This window comes from Delphinus delphis, chromosome 18, assembly GCF_949987515.2.
Source record: "Delphinus delphis chromosome 18, mDelDel1.2, whole genome shotgun sequence".
NCBI lineage: Eukaryota > Metazoa > Chordata > Mammalia > Artiodactyla > Delphinidae > Delphinus > Delphinus delphis.
In genome coordinates, this window is record NC_082700.1 from 45,370,598 (window position 1) to 45,388,816 (window position 18,219).

Below are 18,219 nucleotides of genomic sequence, written 5' to 3' on the forward strand. Positions count from 1 at the left end.
TCCCTATTTTACATTTGACAGTATGAAAGTTCCAGCTGACTAATCCAACATCTCCCAGTTAGTAACTGATAGAATCAGAACTTGAAATCAAGTTTCCAGATTGTTCTCATGACCCCAGGTTTTCTATAGATTAGTAAATCTCAAATCTACAGCTATTATCGTAATGAAATACTCCTCTTGGATAGCCATAATAATTTCTTTTTGAAATAACATAATAATATCTTTGTGGGAAACAATTCCCCAAACTTACACTTGTTGATAAAGTTTTCAAAACTTAGTTTTCGTATATGTATTGAGAATTACATTTTCTTGCTAACAAATAAAAGTGAACTAGAAAAGACAAAAACATATTAGTTGACGCAACCCAGTCACAACTGCTTTACTCATCACAGTCGTTCCCTTGAGATCTGAAAACATTCATTTCAACATCTGACAGCATATTAACTGTTTCAATATTGTGGACTCCTGTTCAGTTTGCTATGGGCAAGAGACCATGCCTTTACACAAGCCGGTGGATCGATTGGTCTTTGGTAGAATCTTAGTTTAAGACTCTTTAAGGCACTGATTTATGCACAATTGATCTGATCAGCCATGCAGTCAATGTGATTTATTAGCTAAGATGGCCAAAACCCTTTTTTCTCCTTTTTCATGCAGTAGTAATTCACCTAATTAGAGGTGGAATCATTATAGGAAGCTCCTGAGAAAAAAGAAGTTGAACCTGCCGGCCTGACTCGTTATTTTCCCCCAAACTGTGGATCCACCAAACAGTAAAAGCTGGACGCTAAGCCCAGAGCTGCTGTGCACACACACAGAAGCCAGTGCACTCTCACTGTGGCCAGAGATGGATGGAATAGATTAAAGGGTGTTCTAAGCTTCCTCCACTCTGAAACATTTCAGACAACAAACTTGTTCGTTTAGCTTCCTGAGAAACTCATTCATTTAGTTTTTAGCACACGTTTTTTCTTTGTTTAACCACAGTAAGACAAATGACTTGTATTACTTGATAATTATGGTGTTTAACTAAACATAGGACTAACAATGTGTATAACAGGGGTTGGCAACCTACAGTATACATGTGGACGCATGCATGTGTGCATGCGCGCGCACGCGCACACACACACACACACACACACACACACACACACACACACACACTCCCAATGTTACAGGAGGTACGATTCTGAATAGTTCACCTATGGGCAAACTACACATTTGCATTTGCCAAACACATTTTCTATAACATTTGGAGGGAAAGTGTCTATAGATTTTATATGGTATAAGAGCTCCTTTCCTCTCTTAAAGGTTTATCCCCCAGCCAGATCCTTAATCCTAAATTTCTACTGATTATTGATTACCCCCTTAAAAATTATTAACAAATAGTTAAGGGAAGGAACATAGCAAGGTAAGGACAGCCATCCCATGAGATGGTTCTGCTTTAGAACAGAGTATTGACTCAACATTGCCTCTTCTTCCATTCAATCTGCTGCTGAGAGCTCAAAGCTCAGAACCTGAACTCTAGTTGCCTCATCCATGCATTTCCATTTGACTTGGTAGAAATTCCGCACATCACAGTGATTTCAGGGGGTGTGACCTGCTAATAGCTGTCCCCTAATACCTTATTTTTCTCTAAAAGAATAAACGCTTTGCCACTTCTCCACCTGTCCTCCACCCACACTATGAAGGCAATAAATGAATATGCAATACTCTACGACTAAAGATGTGACAACCACACATTAGAATGATTAGGCAGTTGTTGAGGGGTGGTACATTATTTTACATGTGCTATATAAATTGTGAACAGCTTTGATTAAAAATCTAGATTTACTTAAACTCAGTTATGCAATTTCTGTACAGAAGTCTACTATGAGCTATACCTTCGATTTACTCGGACCAATGACTCCTGTAGAATAGGCTGAATGAAGGCACAATTTTTATGCTGAACACCGTTTCAATAAGACAAGCTTTAAAATAAAGCAAAGAACAAGATAACCCAAGAGGGAAGAGATATGGGAACATATGTATATGTATAACTGATTCACTTTGTTATGAAGCAGAAACTAACACACCATTGTAAAGCAATTATACTCCAATAAAGATGCAAAAAAAAAAAAAAAGAACAAGGTAAGCTGCAAAATATATGAATGTTTGTATAACTCTCACAGGAGGCACAGCCCCACCTGCCCTTACTACTAAATCAGCAATGTCAACATGCCAACAAGTTTAGCTATTGAACTGGTTAAAAAGAAACATGGTATGCCGTGTATGCGTGAATTTGTGCGTTTGTGTATTTGTAACCATATTCAAAATGAGAAACCTTTACTGAAAGGATCTCAGGTGAAAATTTTGCAATGTAAGAACCATATCAGTAAGAGAAAATATAATTGGGGACTTATGTTATATTCTGGAGTTCTTATTCTCATTGAATATTTGGGGCTAACTTATCTAAACTTTTTCTTTAATCTTTCCTATTAATAGAGATTAGTTGAAAACACGTGTCTCTTCCTGATTTAGATTTTTGTTGCAAAATTTTGGCTGAATTAAGTATTTTGATAATTACCTGTTTTTTCAGAGAGTTGCAACTCCATGCTCATAATACACTTTTAAATTTACTTTGTAATTTACATTACATTTGGTCCATTGTAATAGTATTAGTAAAATTCTATTGATTTAGATATGTCCAATTTTCCAAATAAAACTTTGCCTAAGTTACCAATGGTTTAAAAGAATATTTTGGTTTCCTTTAGATAATTGTATTTTCTTAGCACCAGTTTTATAAATAGAATAAAACACTCCAGGGAAAATATTGAGCTGTACATAGTGGTGTTCTGGTTGTTGAAATCATTCACTCTTTGGACTTGTGAACCACAAAGCACCCACAGCTCAGCAAATCCCAGAATAGCACATGCCATGTCATGTCTTATTGTTTTAACATAGTCCTCACATTCTACCCTCCCAATATAGCTGGACAGCTCAATATTGATGAGTAGCAACAATTGACATCATAGTCTATGGAATACAGTTCTGCTGTTAAACACATGCTGTTACTATTTAAAGAATACAAATTTATCTTACCTTGGGACTACTTGAGATAAATATTTTAGTTTGAGACCCCAATGTTGTTACAATATTGTCACGTGTAACTTTGTCCTAAAGTGGATATATGGTCCAGTAAAATTCTCAGTGGGCTTCAGCACTGGTTTAAACAGTGAATGTACAATCTCTGCCTAGTTAAACTATACTCTTACATGGTGAGAGTGCCAATGAATATGTTTCATCAGATGTTCCTGGAAGCTGTCTGGCCAATAGGAGGGATTTGAAACTGTTCCCTAATCACTGTTGAAATCACTGATAGTACTGTCTGTCCATACTATGACAGACAAAAGCTGAAATGTATTAAACATAGCAATCCATCATCCTGCAGATGGAAAGCAGGAGCCAGGCGGGTTCAGAGGCAGTGACTACCCGCTGCTTAACAAAGGCTGGAGTCCTGACAGTTCAGTCCCTTCCTACCCCCTCACTACCACCCCTCCATCTAAGATGAATGAGTGTAATCAGTGAGGGAGAAAGCCTGCTGAGGACCTCAAATTCAAACATTGTTACATTTAAAGTGCTGTTTTTTTCCCGCTAATCAGAACTGTTACTGGAAAACTTTTCTCCAAATATAAGGGGATAGGTATTTAAGTAAATGAATAAATGAATAAACTGTAGATTCAAGAAAGCACATCCTTAGAAAATACTGCAACGGTATGCCATGAAGTTTGGATAGCTAGCTTTGAAATAAAGGTTTGATACCAATACAAAGGAAGTTTTTTAAAACTTCACTCAGTTAAGGTTAAGTTTACACTGTTTGAAGCAACTTAATAGTGATGTTCTTTTTGAATGACAAGGGAATTATTATCTTTATATAAGCACCAAATAGAAATGAAATGCTTTTTGCTGAAGTTCAATTCATTTTGCATACTTGCTTCTAATATGGACATATGAGTCACAAAATAGCCAAAGGGAGGGAAAAAACCCTCAACTGCTAACAGCACATTAACACAGTATAGAAACGAAAGACACTTTTCTTTGGATTTCAGTCTTGTCATTTCCAATTTTCTGCTCCTTGGACATGCTTGTATTCAAATTCTGGAACATCTATTCAGCATATCAATCCTAATTAGACAATCTGGGTCTGGAAAGGATGAGAGCTAGGTCATTTGCATAATTTAATCATAAATACTCAGTGATACATATTTCCAAATGCATTTGTACAATTATCTTTTCATCCTTGGGGCAATGGTATTAATATGATTAGGCAATATTTCTGGAAAAAACAGACAAGTATGCACTCTTTTTAACTGCAGCTTAGGGCGATATGAAAAATTAATTAATTTCTGAAGAAAATCAATTTCTCTACGTGACCACATTATACATCGCTAAACCAAGACTCAGAAACCTCTCTCAATCACTACATTTTATCAGGCTCTTCTAAATTCTGATTAGTATGTAAACAATTCAATAGAAAAACTAGTAATATATCAAAAAGCATCTTAAATTTTGAAGCGATCTTTCTGTCTACTTTTCATTTCAGGAATACTACCTTGCTTTACTTTAATGCATTGTTATTTAACCTGTCAATGAGAAGCCTGTGCTTTTGGTGTGAATTCATCTTGAGTGATCTTTTATTAATGTACATTAACCAATTTCAAGGACAATAGGATAAGGTTACTTTTGAAATGCTTTCTCAAGAAATAGATTTATATTTATCTAAAATAACCTTCACACGAGACTGCTTATTATGAAAAAAATTAGATAAACTAAGTTGTCCCAAAGAGTACCATTGTTATACAAAAAACATTGCAATATACTTAGTAGAGATATAAGAACCCAGGTGGCTAATCTGATTTTTTTTAAAAAAGAGATTCAGCTTTGTATGCTGATTAGTACAAAAGAAAAAGTCACATTTGTGAGTTTAAATGTGCTATTCTTTTCTTTTCAATCAAATGAAAAAGTAGAAATGCATGCAAATATTCAATATTCATTTAATTTGCATAAAGGTGCTTGAACAAATTTTTGATTCTAACAAGCTCATTTTTCATGCGTTTTGTCTTTCATCCTAATCTAGCATCTGTCATTCCTTTTTGAAGTTATTATCGGCCCAATTCCCTCTTGGACATGGTTGCTGGGTGACCGGTATCTTAGCACCCACTTTGACAGGAACAGATGTGAATCTGATCAAGAGATTTCCCAAGAGTACCTGAAATCACAAACAACTTTTGTGAAAAACAAACAGCATCCCTGTCATGGGCCCTTATTTAACCCACTCCCCAAAAGCAAGAGCAAAAAAGTTTACTTCAGATCAAATATATACCATTTTAATGTCATTTCCTAAATTAGAAGAAAATAAATAAAAATAAACCATATTTTCCCTCTGTTGAATTAGAGGAATCCAATCTAAATATCAAAAGCTCAAAAACCCAGCTTGTTCTGTTTTTGGATAGATAGTTATGGGTAAATATGGATTTATATTTCATGCAAAATTTCACTAGAGTGTCTACCAAAAATAAAGAGGATTTATTATGAGGACAATTTAGATGATAAAGATATTTAAGAGGATGAAATTTAGTTTGGCGTCTAAAGGCTTCCTATATGAGGTACGATGTAGAATTCTGTGCAAAATTAAGGATCACTCTACTTACAGAGAATTATCTAAAATATAAAAGCTCCACCTCTCCTTTCACACACTTTATAGCAAGATTTTTTTAAGGGGTTTTTTTGTTTTGTTTTGTTTTGCAGTTCATTTGGTATACTATCAATCGTTATTAGAAATTGAGCTGCAAAGTGCCACTGGAAGACAAAGGTCATAGAAACTTCATACTATCGCCATTACAAAAGTCAGAATAAGCTGCCTTTCCTAACTAGATTCCTTTTAAGAACAGCATGAAGTTGTGCAGTCACGTGATCTGCCTCCCTCCATTCCTTCCTTCACAGTCAGAGAATGTGCAGACCAATTGCCATGTCAAATAACCATGAAACTAGTTGGGTCAAACTTTTAAATTAAATGAAATATTTAATCAATGTTGCTATTTTATAAATATGGCAACAGAGTGATCTTAGGAAACATCCAAATGATTGACTTAATTTTCAGCTTCATTCAAATGATGTGTTGAGGCAAGGCAGAAAACTGTTAGCTTACAGTGAAAGTTAAGGAGCTTTCTTTTTTTGTCACAGAACAGCCAATAAAAAATAAGCAACATATGTTTAAAACCCTAAATATTTTCTCCTTGATAATCATGACTTATGATAGTAAGAAAAGTGGTATTCCTTTCACTGGAAATCTCAATGTTTTTCTTCCACACTCCAAGAATTGATTTGTTATAACCATTCTTATTAGGAATTTTTATGTTTAGTTCTTGTAAGGAAATAGCCAATTATCCAAATGATTTTACCAATGTTAAGTGAAAAAGGAAGTGAAAGATCTTTGAAATTCTCTCTAATTTTTATTGGAAAAGGAACTTGCTAACCTCAATTCCAAAATCCAATCATGGAATTATTTTTTGTCATTGCATATACTTGAGTGGGGGATATATATGTATATGTGTTGCTTTACCTTTTATAAAATGTTTCTGTATATATATGATCAAGAGCAAGTTGTTCTATATGAAGAGGTAGGTTCTAAATCTAATGGTAGTCATTTAATATCACCCATTATAGGCAGAGATATTATAAGCCTACCATTTTATATACATTATCCATTTATATATATATATAGATATATGATATAGCATTTTGATATTCCAGAAATTAAGCAAACTATACATACCTAAATACCTCTTTATTTTGTACCTATGATTAATTTTAGTTTTCCAACTTAGCCCCAGTCCACATAACTAAAATAAAAATGGCTTTTACATATAAAATTTGTCAGTGATCTTCATTTGCTATTGCTAGTGGCAAAGGGAGCCTTCTGAAAACTTTCAAGTGATCCAGCTAAAAATACAATAAGAACTTTAACCTCTCAAAATGTGAATCTAAGAAAAATTAAATATACTCATATAAAAATCTGTATTCTGAAATGTTATCATAGGGAATAACTCCCTGAAAAAAAGTTTCTTCCCCTACTTGGGCTGACTCTTCTGTGGAGAGAAATTAATAAAAAAAAGTACAAAATAAATGTTCCCATGTCCAATTAAACACATTTATGTTTAACCTTTTAACATCTAGCATATATATTTGAAAGGTAGATATTTTGTTTTAAAAAGTAGCATCTTAGTCACATGTGAAATCTTGAATAGCTGCCAAATTCTGATGGCACTTTGGCTTAACTGTGAAATGCCATTCATGAATAGTATTTTGTAAATTTCCTAAGAATATATAGTTACTAAATTTGGGAGCTAAACAGGTGTTAACAGAAAGAAAAATCAAATTTGACCCAGAAGGCTCCAATATTAAGGTTTGAATTGGGATCAGTTCATTCCTTTCCCATGGGGTAACTTGTATAAATGTAATTCTATGGTTTCATAAAAGCAGGTCAAGTTTCCATCCCTGGGGGTCTTCTGGCAATTTGAAGCATGGAAGCACTGTTCCTGGCTACAAGTTCAAATCTGCATGTACTGTCAATGGTGTGAAGAAAAAAAAAATCAGTGAAGAGCAGACATATATTCATCTTTGATTATAATATATACTTGTCAGAGGGTTCTTAGAAAATAAGAATAAAGGTGTCAGAGGTCACATGTCATAAAATATTTTGAAACCATTCTCACTAACTTTTAAGTATATATACATACCAGATGATGCAGAAAGGAATGTGAAATATTGTTTTTACTTAGATAACTAAATGCAAAGATGAACTTCTTACCAAATGTCATTTTAAGTTACTATGTCCAAGTGATTTTTTTTAATCCCTCAAGCTTTAGATGAAGCAGAGTCCTTTAAGCAATCACTGTTTTATAAGCTTCTTCCTGCTTTGCAAAAAAAATGCATGCATGCTTGCACTTTTACCAATGACGTAATGACTTGACATATGCCATGGAATGATTGAGAAAGTAATTGATTTCAATTTAACTGGACCTCTACCAGGTGTTTTCAAAGACAATTACAGTCCACTGCAAGAAGTGGTAATACACATCTCCTTATGTAGACCTGCAGATTAACCCATTGACCTCATTCCTAACTCATCTCATTGATGGCAAAGCTTTTAGAAGAGCAATCTTTTTTTCTTAGATTATGATATTGTTTTCCTATCATTTATCCACTGATTTTAAAGGATATGCTTGCTCCAAAGTGCAAGCAGCAGTGAAATAAACCAATAAAAGAAATGGTGCTATGACATCAAGCACTTTAAAGGTTCTTCAGTAATGTACAGATTCTAGTACCTAATAGTTTAATGTCGATTTCATACAATAAAATACTTATCAGTTATAAATATTTTTTGTAGAGAATTAAAAGTATATCTTAGTTATCATAAAAATAAAGGTCTAGGAAAATCAAGATAAGTGTTTAATCACTGTCTTAATAGCCATATAATGTTATATTTATAATTATATTTTAAAACATTTAAATATAAACTACATCTTTCACCCTAAAAGTAATTTTAAATATAGTTTTCTATGGTCATTCACTAAAGTAGAATTGGCTTTTCATGTGTTATTTTATATTAAATGAATTACAGAAAGCAAAATTAAGCTATTTTTATAAGTAACTTGTTGGTCTTCTGGCCCTATGTTCTACATGCCTCTCGTGTGTGTGTGTGTGTGTGTACAAACACAAATAATATACGTAAAAGCTTTTCTAATAAAGGGATTATAATTACTTAAGCATAAATACATAGACCACAAATGGGCTAAGCTTAACATAAACAAAAATATCCACCACAAAGATCTCTTGAATACTGATAGAAATTTTATACTTGTTGCATACACAAGAACATTCATCCTAGTATAAAATGTGTGAACAGTGATATTACAAAGAAAAGTGCTCCAAATTATTCATTTAAAATCCAGAGGCACTATTAAGCTACAAACTGCCTAACTTAAGACATATATATCATTTCCAAAAATTAAGCTAAAAAAACAGATATTTTAAATATAAAATAAGAATTAATACTGTTGAATATATCAGTCTATTTTAGCAGAGCTGTGATGGGTTCAAAGATTAGTTACAGCTTCAGTGATTTGTTCATACATAAACAAAATGTTTTTAAAATATAAGGCTATGAATAAAACAGCTGACCTACTGCTGCTATTAATACAATTTCTGAATACAATCAGTTTAAGATTTTAACAAAATACTTCATCTGCTTGATATGTGAATGTAATGAAATATTTCTTGATTAATATACTCTAGAGATTGATTATCATTACCTTTACTTAAGAAATGACCATATCCCTTAAACTGAACTAGCAAGTATTTACTGCAAATGATTGTATGTGCTTCTATAAAATAATTCCCTTTTGACTAGTACTCTTTCTTTCCTGATATATTTTCCTTGTCCTTGAAGAAAAGCATTGTTTTTTCCTGTTGTGACTACAGGGGTAATCTAATTATTTAGAAACATTTGATACCATATATAAATTCAAAGATAAGTTACATTGTGACTTTTAATACTTCGTTTACCCCTCCCTTCATTTATTCTAAGGAAAGGAAAACATTCCTCAATTCTTCAATGTTACTAACCAAAAGTAACCAATCTACTTTGTTGCCCATTTCAATATTTGCTTTGAGAAAATCATGCTTGAAAAGCATATCCAATTTTTTGTTAAATATATATACTACCTTCAAAATCCACTGCAAGATTATTATTAATCTACCTATAGTTAAATTACTTTTAGTCTTCAAATCATAGTAAACAATTCCTATTTCTTGCAAGAAACATGTACTATATTCTAGGTAGTGTATTCATCTTAGATAATAACATGTTTTAGATGCTTCAGTTAAACTGTTTTTTTTTTTTTAATCACTACTCTCTAAAACTTTTTTTAAAACAGCTGGCTATTCAGTGTGTTGCCATGCTGCAGACTTTTAGACACTACAATATGTTTATAAGCACAAAAATATAAGACAAATTAAATACACAGTGAGTTTTCCAGTTTAGTAAGTTGTCTTTGACAGCTTCCACTCAAGTCACGTACATTTAAACGTGCAAAAGAATCCCAGCTTGATATCCTGGATCAACTCCAAGCTAATATGAATCAGAAAGCAACAGGGCCACACCTTTAACAAAGTTCAGTCATTGGACATTTCTATATCCAATTTAGAAAAACCCACATGCAAATTTTTTTTAAATGAGTGAATTAGAATCCTCCTATCTTATAAGATAAATCCAAATCAGAACACACAAGAAATTTAAAATGCACCTGGCTCAAGGTCTCTGATTTAGGATCATGTAGTGATTTGCATCATTCTCTATATATGATTATATGGATATTAATACTTATAAAATAAATATGTACATTTAAATTGTACAGGTATCTGTAATAGACCCCCTCTTAAAAGATTCTCAAAAACCTTCCCAAAGTAAATAGGTGCATCAATATAAAATGATCCACCACTTAATCTAATAATAACTAATTACTAGACTGAATATAATAACTAACTACTAGACCAAATATAAATATACTATCCTTGGTGTTCCTGCTTTCCAAAGAAATAATTTGGTAAGCTAATCTCACTATTCTAATTGAGACACTTCTATACTGTGATGTACTCTAAAAAGCAAATATCAGCAATTAAAAGTTATTTAAAGGACAGATACTATAGCAAAAAAAAAATACTTTTGATTGGAAATACTTCTGACAAGTTGAGGAGAAGGAAAGTAAAGGAATTTGAGGACAATGTGGGCTCACAGAGCCACTGGTATGCCTGAGATACATGTATCTGTGCAGATCAGAGCCTTTGATAGTCCACTTATCTAAGCCCCATTTGGTGGGCTTTTAAGTCAGGTTTTCTTCATTAAAAAATAAATTATTGAACACAACAAATATAATGGAAAAGAGCCTCCTTAATGCAGTCTCTAAGTCTGAAAATATAAATATAAATGTATTTTTAATGTATTCTTAACTGAATTTTTAGCTGCAGCATTCACACACACACACACACACACACACACACACACACACACACACACACGACTGACCAATCACAGTGCAGTAACTCAGTAAAGAGAATGGCACATGCTGGCACATGCTAAGGTCATTCTATTCTCATAACAATTCAAACATAAAATGATAAAACTTTATCTTAAATACATGTTAAAATATCCAAATAGTTAATATCAATTTTTTCACATTTTTTGGTCATTTTAAAGGTATATAAATTGATGTGATTTTTTTTTTTTCCCCTTGGTGAACAATCTGAAAATGAAATCTTGGAAAGATTAAATTCAGGCAAAGTCGAACTTTTCTAAAGAATCAAGTAACGAAAACCTTAAAACCAAAATGTTTAGTGAAATCTAGAAGACTCACCTGTACCTATTTAAGAAGGCATATTTCAAACTAATTTCTTCAGACAAAGATTCAAAGGGAGACAGCTTACAACCTGTGAGAGTTTCATTTCTTATTATATTTTGCAATACATGTGTTCTATGTTGCTAATACAATGCAATTTAAATGATTATTTTACTTGATTAACAAAGGCAACTGTATGAAACAATTTAGTAAAGTAACTTGGAAAGGTAAAATAATACTAATTGACAGTCAAAGCACAAATTGTTCCTAAAATAACAACTTCTTGGTTGCACATTAAGCACATTAAGCTACAAATGCTACACATTCCAAAAACAAAACAGCAAATGAGAAACAATAAAGCATATTATGTTTTTGTATGCTAGTGAATCACACATGGTAAATCACCAAAGAGAAGAGTGATTTATGCTCAAATCCAGCCTAGACTTTAATCAATATTGGGTGTCACAACTCAGAAGGTTGGGGAAGGTAGTGAGGCAAAGAGAGTGGCTAATATTGGTCTCAATAATTCATATGCAACTTCTGTGAAATGTGGTAGATTAAACAAAAAAAACAGCAGATTTAGACTAAATGAAGTTTAAAAATTCTGCCTTAAATGCAAATACAAAAATTTTATGCAAGAAAACTCTGACAAGAAAAAAATAAGCCTGTCTTGTAGTTTATTATACATAATATTTGAATCATCACAAAATAAAATATTAAATGTGCAAATCAAATTAAGTGTCTCAGGACATTAACCGTGGAGTTCAGAAAGTAAACCATCTTCATCCTCATAACTATGTGCACTATGTGACAATAATGATTATGATATCACTGGAGACTAACTCCAAGGGGAGAAAAAAAACAGATTTGAAAGATATTATCCAAATAACTTGAGAATTTGTATCTTGCAACATAATGTGATTAAACAAGGTAAATCCGAGGTGAGCATATTCTTAGATTTTATTTATGTATTAGTTATTAAACTGCAATTTACCAACATTTAAAAAGTGTGCAGAGATAAGTGATGGAACCAAAAAACTTTCACATTTTAGGCCCTACTCTTCTAATTATGCCATATTTTTCTTGAAATGTTATACGACGAGACATCAGGCTTTACAGGAGCCATTAATAGACTGTAATACAAAAACTTCAAAAGCATAGTCTCTCTTCATTTGAAGTAAGTTTTGAATTTCTCTGTGCTAAGTATCATAATTATCTGTGAGAAGGGAGTCTGTATTGTGTTGAAACTTTCTACATCGAGGCATAAATGCATAAGTCCGTGCCATTGAATAGCATGCAACGGAGGAAATGTTAAATAAATATGCTATTTTTATTTTAAAAATCTTCTGACAAAAAAAGAGCCAAGAATTGGAAAATATTTTATATTTCTTATACTAAAACTGCTTTCGTATATTACCACTGGACAAAAAAAGACATGTAGTCTCTCAATTTCCTGTCAATAGATGGTACTGACTTTTAAGACAAAAGAATACTGTTTGTAAATATATGTATATTTATATAAAATGTCTGATAAAACTAACTGGAATCTTTCCAAGTTAAAAACTTCATAAATCTAGGGCTACGTAGGACCCAAATCACAAGCTGGTTTGGAAGATCCTGAGACAAAATCAACTTCTGGCAATGCTCAAAAAAAAAAAAAAAATTATTTTTGATGACAAAATAGAACAGTCACTTTTTATTACCTGAATTCACAGAAAATTGAATGCTAACCCAAATCTACAAACAAGCAACTGACTCAGAGACTTGACCATGTACATAATTACTTTTCTTTTTTTTGTTGTTGTTTAATGGTTACCAGTTAATTAAGTGACCTCTGTTGCAACAGCCAAGTTCATGCAACTAATGTTTAGTTGAAAAATAATAATTAGAGGAAGGTGATCAAGGTCAGACTTTGTCCTCTGACAACTTTTAAATATATTTCCTTATATTTTCTTTCATGCTTTGAGACCCCTATTTTATTTAGCTTTACTATCAAGGAGGTGACAGTCTCTGTTTCATCTCCTTGTGGTAATGACAGATGGCTTCAACATTTATTCTAGTTTTCATAGATAGCACACTGATGCAATAGCCCCAAGCAAATTAAATCCACTCCGAGGTTTGTTACTAACTTACTGAGCCACTTTGAGCAAGCTTATGAATGCTTCTTTTCCTTAACATCAAAAATTTTGGTTCCTCAGATTCTCTGGTATCTAAATACTCTTAAGAGACATAATTAAATACATGTTCTGTAAAAAGCTGAGAGTGCTAAGATTTAATGTTTCTTGCACACTATGTACATATTATTTTATATAGTTTGCCTTTCTGCACAGTTCCTCTTATCTTTTGCATCAATTATTCCTTTAGATAGTCTCTTAAGTAGCCAGAGGAGAAAGAAACCATAATGAAAGAAATCAATATATATAGATGAATGAAAAAGGATCTTAGTAGTAAGGGCATAAACTGGACTTGAATGAAAAGGGTAATTTTAGTTTTGTAAATTCAAGATAAAAATATTTTAGGTATTGTTTCCAACGCTGAGAAATAAGACAGTAACACTTGTAATTATCACTAAAAAATAATGCATCACAATGCAAACAGTATATTTTGGTGAGAGGGAGTTCAATGATAAGTTTTCTATTTTCTTAGTCAGTGGCAGAATTAGGAAAACCTAGGCAGATATCTACAACTACACATCTTCTTCAGTATTTGCATGTGTTTAGGTTTGAGAAAGTCTTGTAGTTGATAAAAGATCAAAATGCAATAGTAAATCAACAAACTTACCACATTTAACTTTAACCTAAAATAGAGTTTTGGAATAACACATTTCATTGTAAAGTATTAAAACGAGGTGATTGAAATATAATTAGAGTACTGATGAGATATTTTTGAAGGGATAAACAGTTTTACTGGATTTAACTTATCTTGGCTCTGAAAGTTTTAACTCCAGAGGCTTTGTTAACCTCAGGGAAAAAATACTTTAAAATTATTTCCTAATAACTTTAAGAATATTCTGCAACCATATGGTGAGGACTTCAATTCCAAAACCTGAAAATTCCATATTTTCAGAAATTTCTGGAAAAAAAACACAAAACACCAAGAGAATAATTGTAAGTGGTGTAACACTACCTGCTTTAAATTGATTATAACATTGCAGTCTCTGAAGGGAGTTTTCTCCACCAATTTTTTTGCGTGTTATGCGAAATGGCCATTAATTATCTAGTACAGTGTGTGCTGTAAGAAACACACAAAGAAGATTCAAGAGAAGAGTGGTTTGGTTACTAAGAAAAACAGCGCTTCACCAATCTACTGGATAGGTAGGCAATTTCACCGCAATCATATCTGAACCGGCTTCAAATTTTGACTAGCATTCTTTATAACAACTCCGCAACAATTTTCTGCCCTGATTCAACTTGTTTTAACAGTAGATTTTTTGCAAATATGTTATCTTCTGAACACCCAAGAACTCCAATTATCTCCGTAAATGACGTTTAGTGATCAAGATTCCCCCTCAATCTTTACTTCCACCTGTCCAGACTCTTGGGCACGCGTGCGCGTACACACACGCGGGCGCTCAGCATTCACCCAAAAATAGTAGAAATAAAGGTTCAAAACCCAGATATACACCCATGGCCCGATGCAAAGAATGGCAAATAAACACGGAAAAGAGTTTCTGGCTAGGTCAGGGTAAGACATTTACTGGGTTGGAATTCGAGTCTTTTTCGTCTTCCAGTCTTCCGGGGGCACTAGCCAGAAGTCTTCTCCCAAGGAAGAAATAGCTAGGGGCTTTTCTACCCCGGTTTCCTTCTGGTCTAGTCCTGCGCCTTTCCTTGCCGCCTCTGTTTCCCTAGCTCTCCTAGGGGAACACACCCAAAAGAAGTAAAACTCCGCTTCTTCTCCCGATCTTTAAACTTATTTGGAAGGTACAGAAGTCGCTGCACACATTTTGCGCGCAGTTCCCACGCGCTCACTTCTAGACTCCAACTTTCCCTACTCGCTTTTACCCGGTATCTCTGAACTTTCCCCTCTGCAGCCAACGATAGGGACAAGACGGAACCGTGAGAGCGGGTGGAATGATCACTTCTACCCCGAAACTGCCAAGTTACCCTACTCCCGCCCCCTCTCGGTAGATCCTCCCCCAGTGAGCGTTCATTAGCATAAAACTGGTCGGGCCTGGCTCCAGGTCCCGTGGCCTCTATAGAGTTCCCGCGCTTTGCCGGGCTGGGGAAGCCATGGCACCGGTATTCAGGTACACAGAGCATCCCAGTGCAAAGCCTGCACCTGCTCATTGCGTGAGCTACTAACCCTTAACAAAAAAAAAAAAAAAAAAAAAAAAAAAGAAAGAAAGAAAGAAAAGAAAAGAAAAGGGATAAAAAAGGAAAAGAAAAAAAGAACAGTTTGGAGAGAGAGCGAGAAAGCAAGCTGTGGTCTTCCTTCCCCATCTCTCCGGTTCAGCTTCCAAGAGTCTCAGGCACCCGGTCACCTCCCCCTACGGAAGGGACCCTGACGGTCCCCTCGCGTCTGTCCCGGGGCAAACGTACCCCTTCATCTTCTTTGCACACGCACACGCTCACACGCGGACACACGCACAGATGCGCGCACACACAGATCCCTCCCCTCCGCGGGCTTGCCCTAGGGGCTTCGGAGCTGAACTCGCTTTGGGTCCCCCGGGATTGCGCCGGCCTCTCGGCCTCTGGGGCCGTCCCCCTCCCGACCTCCAAGTGACCCACTCCCAAGGCTACCTCGCGGGGCCCTCACCCGGAGCGCGTCTTCCCGCTCCTCGAACCCTGCCGAGCAGGGTCACGACCTCCCTCCGCCCCCGGGATGCCGCCTAGCGCCTCCGAGCAGCTAGGCCACTGCCCCGCGCCTTGCGGTGGAACCCGGGTCCGAGGGAGCGCGCACACGGGCGGCCGCGCTGAGAGGGGTCCCCTGACGCCGGCGCGGCCCAGGAAGGGCGCTGTGGCCCCTGGAAAGGCACCGTCCTCCTCCTTCCCGCCCCCTCTGCCCGGAGGCTTGGGGTTCTCGCGTGCAACAGCGGCTGCGCCTCCGCTCCCGGGCCAGCAAGGGGTGGACCCGGCCGGAAGAGCGCGGTCTGGGCAGGGTGAGGTGCCAACTTCTCCGAGGGTCGGGAGCGGCCGGCGAGCCCCGAGGAAAGAGAGGAGAGGGCCGCGCTCGGCGGAGCGCGCGGCTCGCGGGCGCGCGGAGCGAGCGGCGCCCTGAAGGGAGCGAGGGAAGGGCGAGGAGACCGGTGGGAAGGGACCCCGGGCGGCGGAGGCTGCCCCCCGCTCTTTACCTTGCGTTGGTGCAGTCATTGTAGAGGGTCTCGAAGTCCTTCCTGGAGATGAGTTTGCAGCGGTTCACTCCGGGCTGGATGGCGCCCAGTCCCCTCAGGATGCGAACCTGTTCCACATTGCACACCACGGGCGTGATCTCTAGCCGCTTCAGCTTGGTGTAGACGGTGTGTAAGCCCCCCACCAAGTGCTTCAGGAACAGGTCGAAAGCCTGGGGCAGGCAGATCAGCTCGCAGCCCTCCACCGTGAAGGAAGCCACTTTGGCCCCCCTCAGATCCACCATTTTGCACTCATTATTCTGGGGGGTGTTTTCCACTGGGGACGGGGTCGAGTACACCGGTTTCCCGGGGAGGGGCCCGCAGCTGCTGCTACTGCTGCTGCTGCTGCTGCTGCTGCTACTGCTGCTGCTGCTGCTGCTACTGCTGCTGCTGCTGCTGCCCGCGCTCGCGTTGATGGGGGTGCTGGAGGCGCCGCCGCCGCCGCCGCCGCCGCCACCGCCGCCGCCGCTGGCGGTCGCCAGGCTGGGGTTGGGGTTGCAGTTGCTGCCGCCGCCGCCTCCGTTGCCCGCGCTGCCGCCGCCGCCTCCGCTGCCGCCGCCGGTGGAGGTGACTGTGGCCGCCGCCGCCGCCGCCGCCGCCGCCGAAGCGATGGGCTCCGGCCGGAACAGAGTTGGCCCTGAGGACGCCGGGGGCCCGATGGACGGAGCCGGAGACGAGGTCGCTGAGGAGGTGGAGGTGGTGGTGCCGGAGGAGGAAGCAGACGTGGAGATCGGGGGCTGAGTGGGGACCAGCTGGGTCGGAGGGATCAAAGCCGCCGGCACTGCCATGGTCACATATAAGGGGAAACAGAAGGAGAAGAGAGGGAAAAAGTTGCCACACACCCCGGGGAGGGCAAGGAGAAAAAGGGGGGCGGGGGGGAGAAGGAGCTAGGGGGCCACAACAACAACTCTGAGAGAGAACGACAAGGAGAAAGGGAGAGAAGGGGGGAAAAAGGAGGTGAGGGTAAGAAAGAGCGAGCGCAGGAGGGGCGAGCGCGAGAGGCGCTCTAGAGAGAAACGCACAAAAGTGTCCCGCAAGTCGAAATGCGAGTCCTCTCCGGGGGCTGGGATCGGGGGCTGGTTTGGAGGTGGGGGCGGGGAGGGTCGGCTGTTGTTGTGTGGGTCCCGCTCTAGCACAAAGTTAAGGATGAAGGTGAAAAGGAGGAGGTTTGAAGGACTTGGGTTCTCCCTGGCAAGTACATTGATCAAAGATTGAGCGGGGAATGACAGAGAGAAAATGAGCTGAAAAGTGCAGGCTGCCGGCTGGACGAGTTGTTGTTGTCACACGGTGCAGAGGGGAGGAGCTCCGGAAACTTGAAATACCCTTTGAAGCCGCAAAAACCTCACTCACTAGTATTAACCCAAATTATCCAACCAGGAACTCGGAGCAGAGACTCCGAGAGCGCGAGACCCAGGGAAAGCGAGGGAGCGAGAAAAGGAGGAGGGGAGGGGGAGGATAAGTAAGAAA

The 18,219-nt window shown here is 37.8% G+C and overlaps 1 protein-coding gene across 1 annotated transcript in view; it reads right to left on the reverse strand.

Moving 5' to 3' along the window:
* DACH1 (dachshund family transcription factor 1) overlaps positions 1 to 17,556 on the reverse strand; it is a 414,702-nt gene extending 397,146 nt beyond the window's left edge. The window contains exon 1 of the mRNA XM_059995618.1: positions 16,717 to 17,556. Coding sequence (XP_059851601.1) covers positions 16,717 to 17,540 — 824 coding nt within the window. The 5' untranslated portion in view covers positions 17,541 to 17,556. The remainder of the gene's footprint in view (positions 1 to 16,716) is intronic.
* Between the last annotated feature and the right edge of the window lie 663 nt (positions 17,557 to 18,219).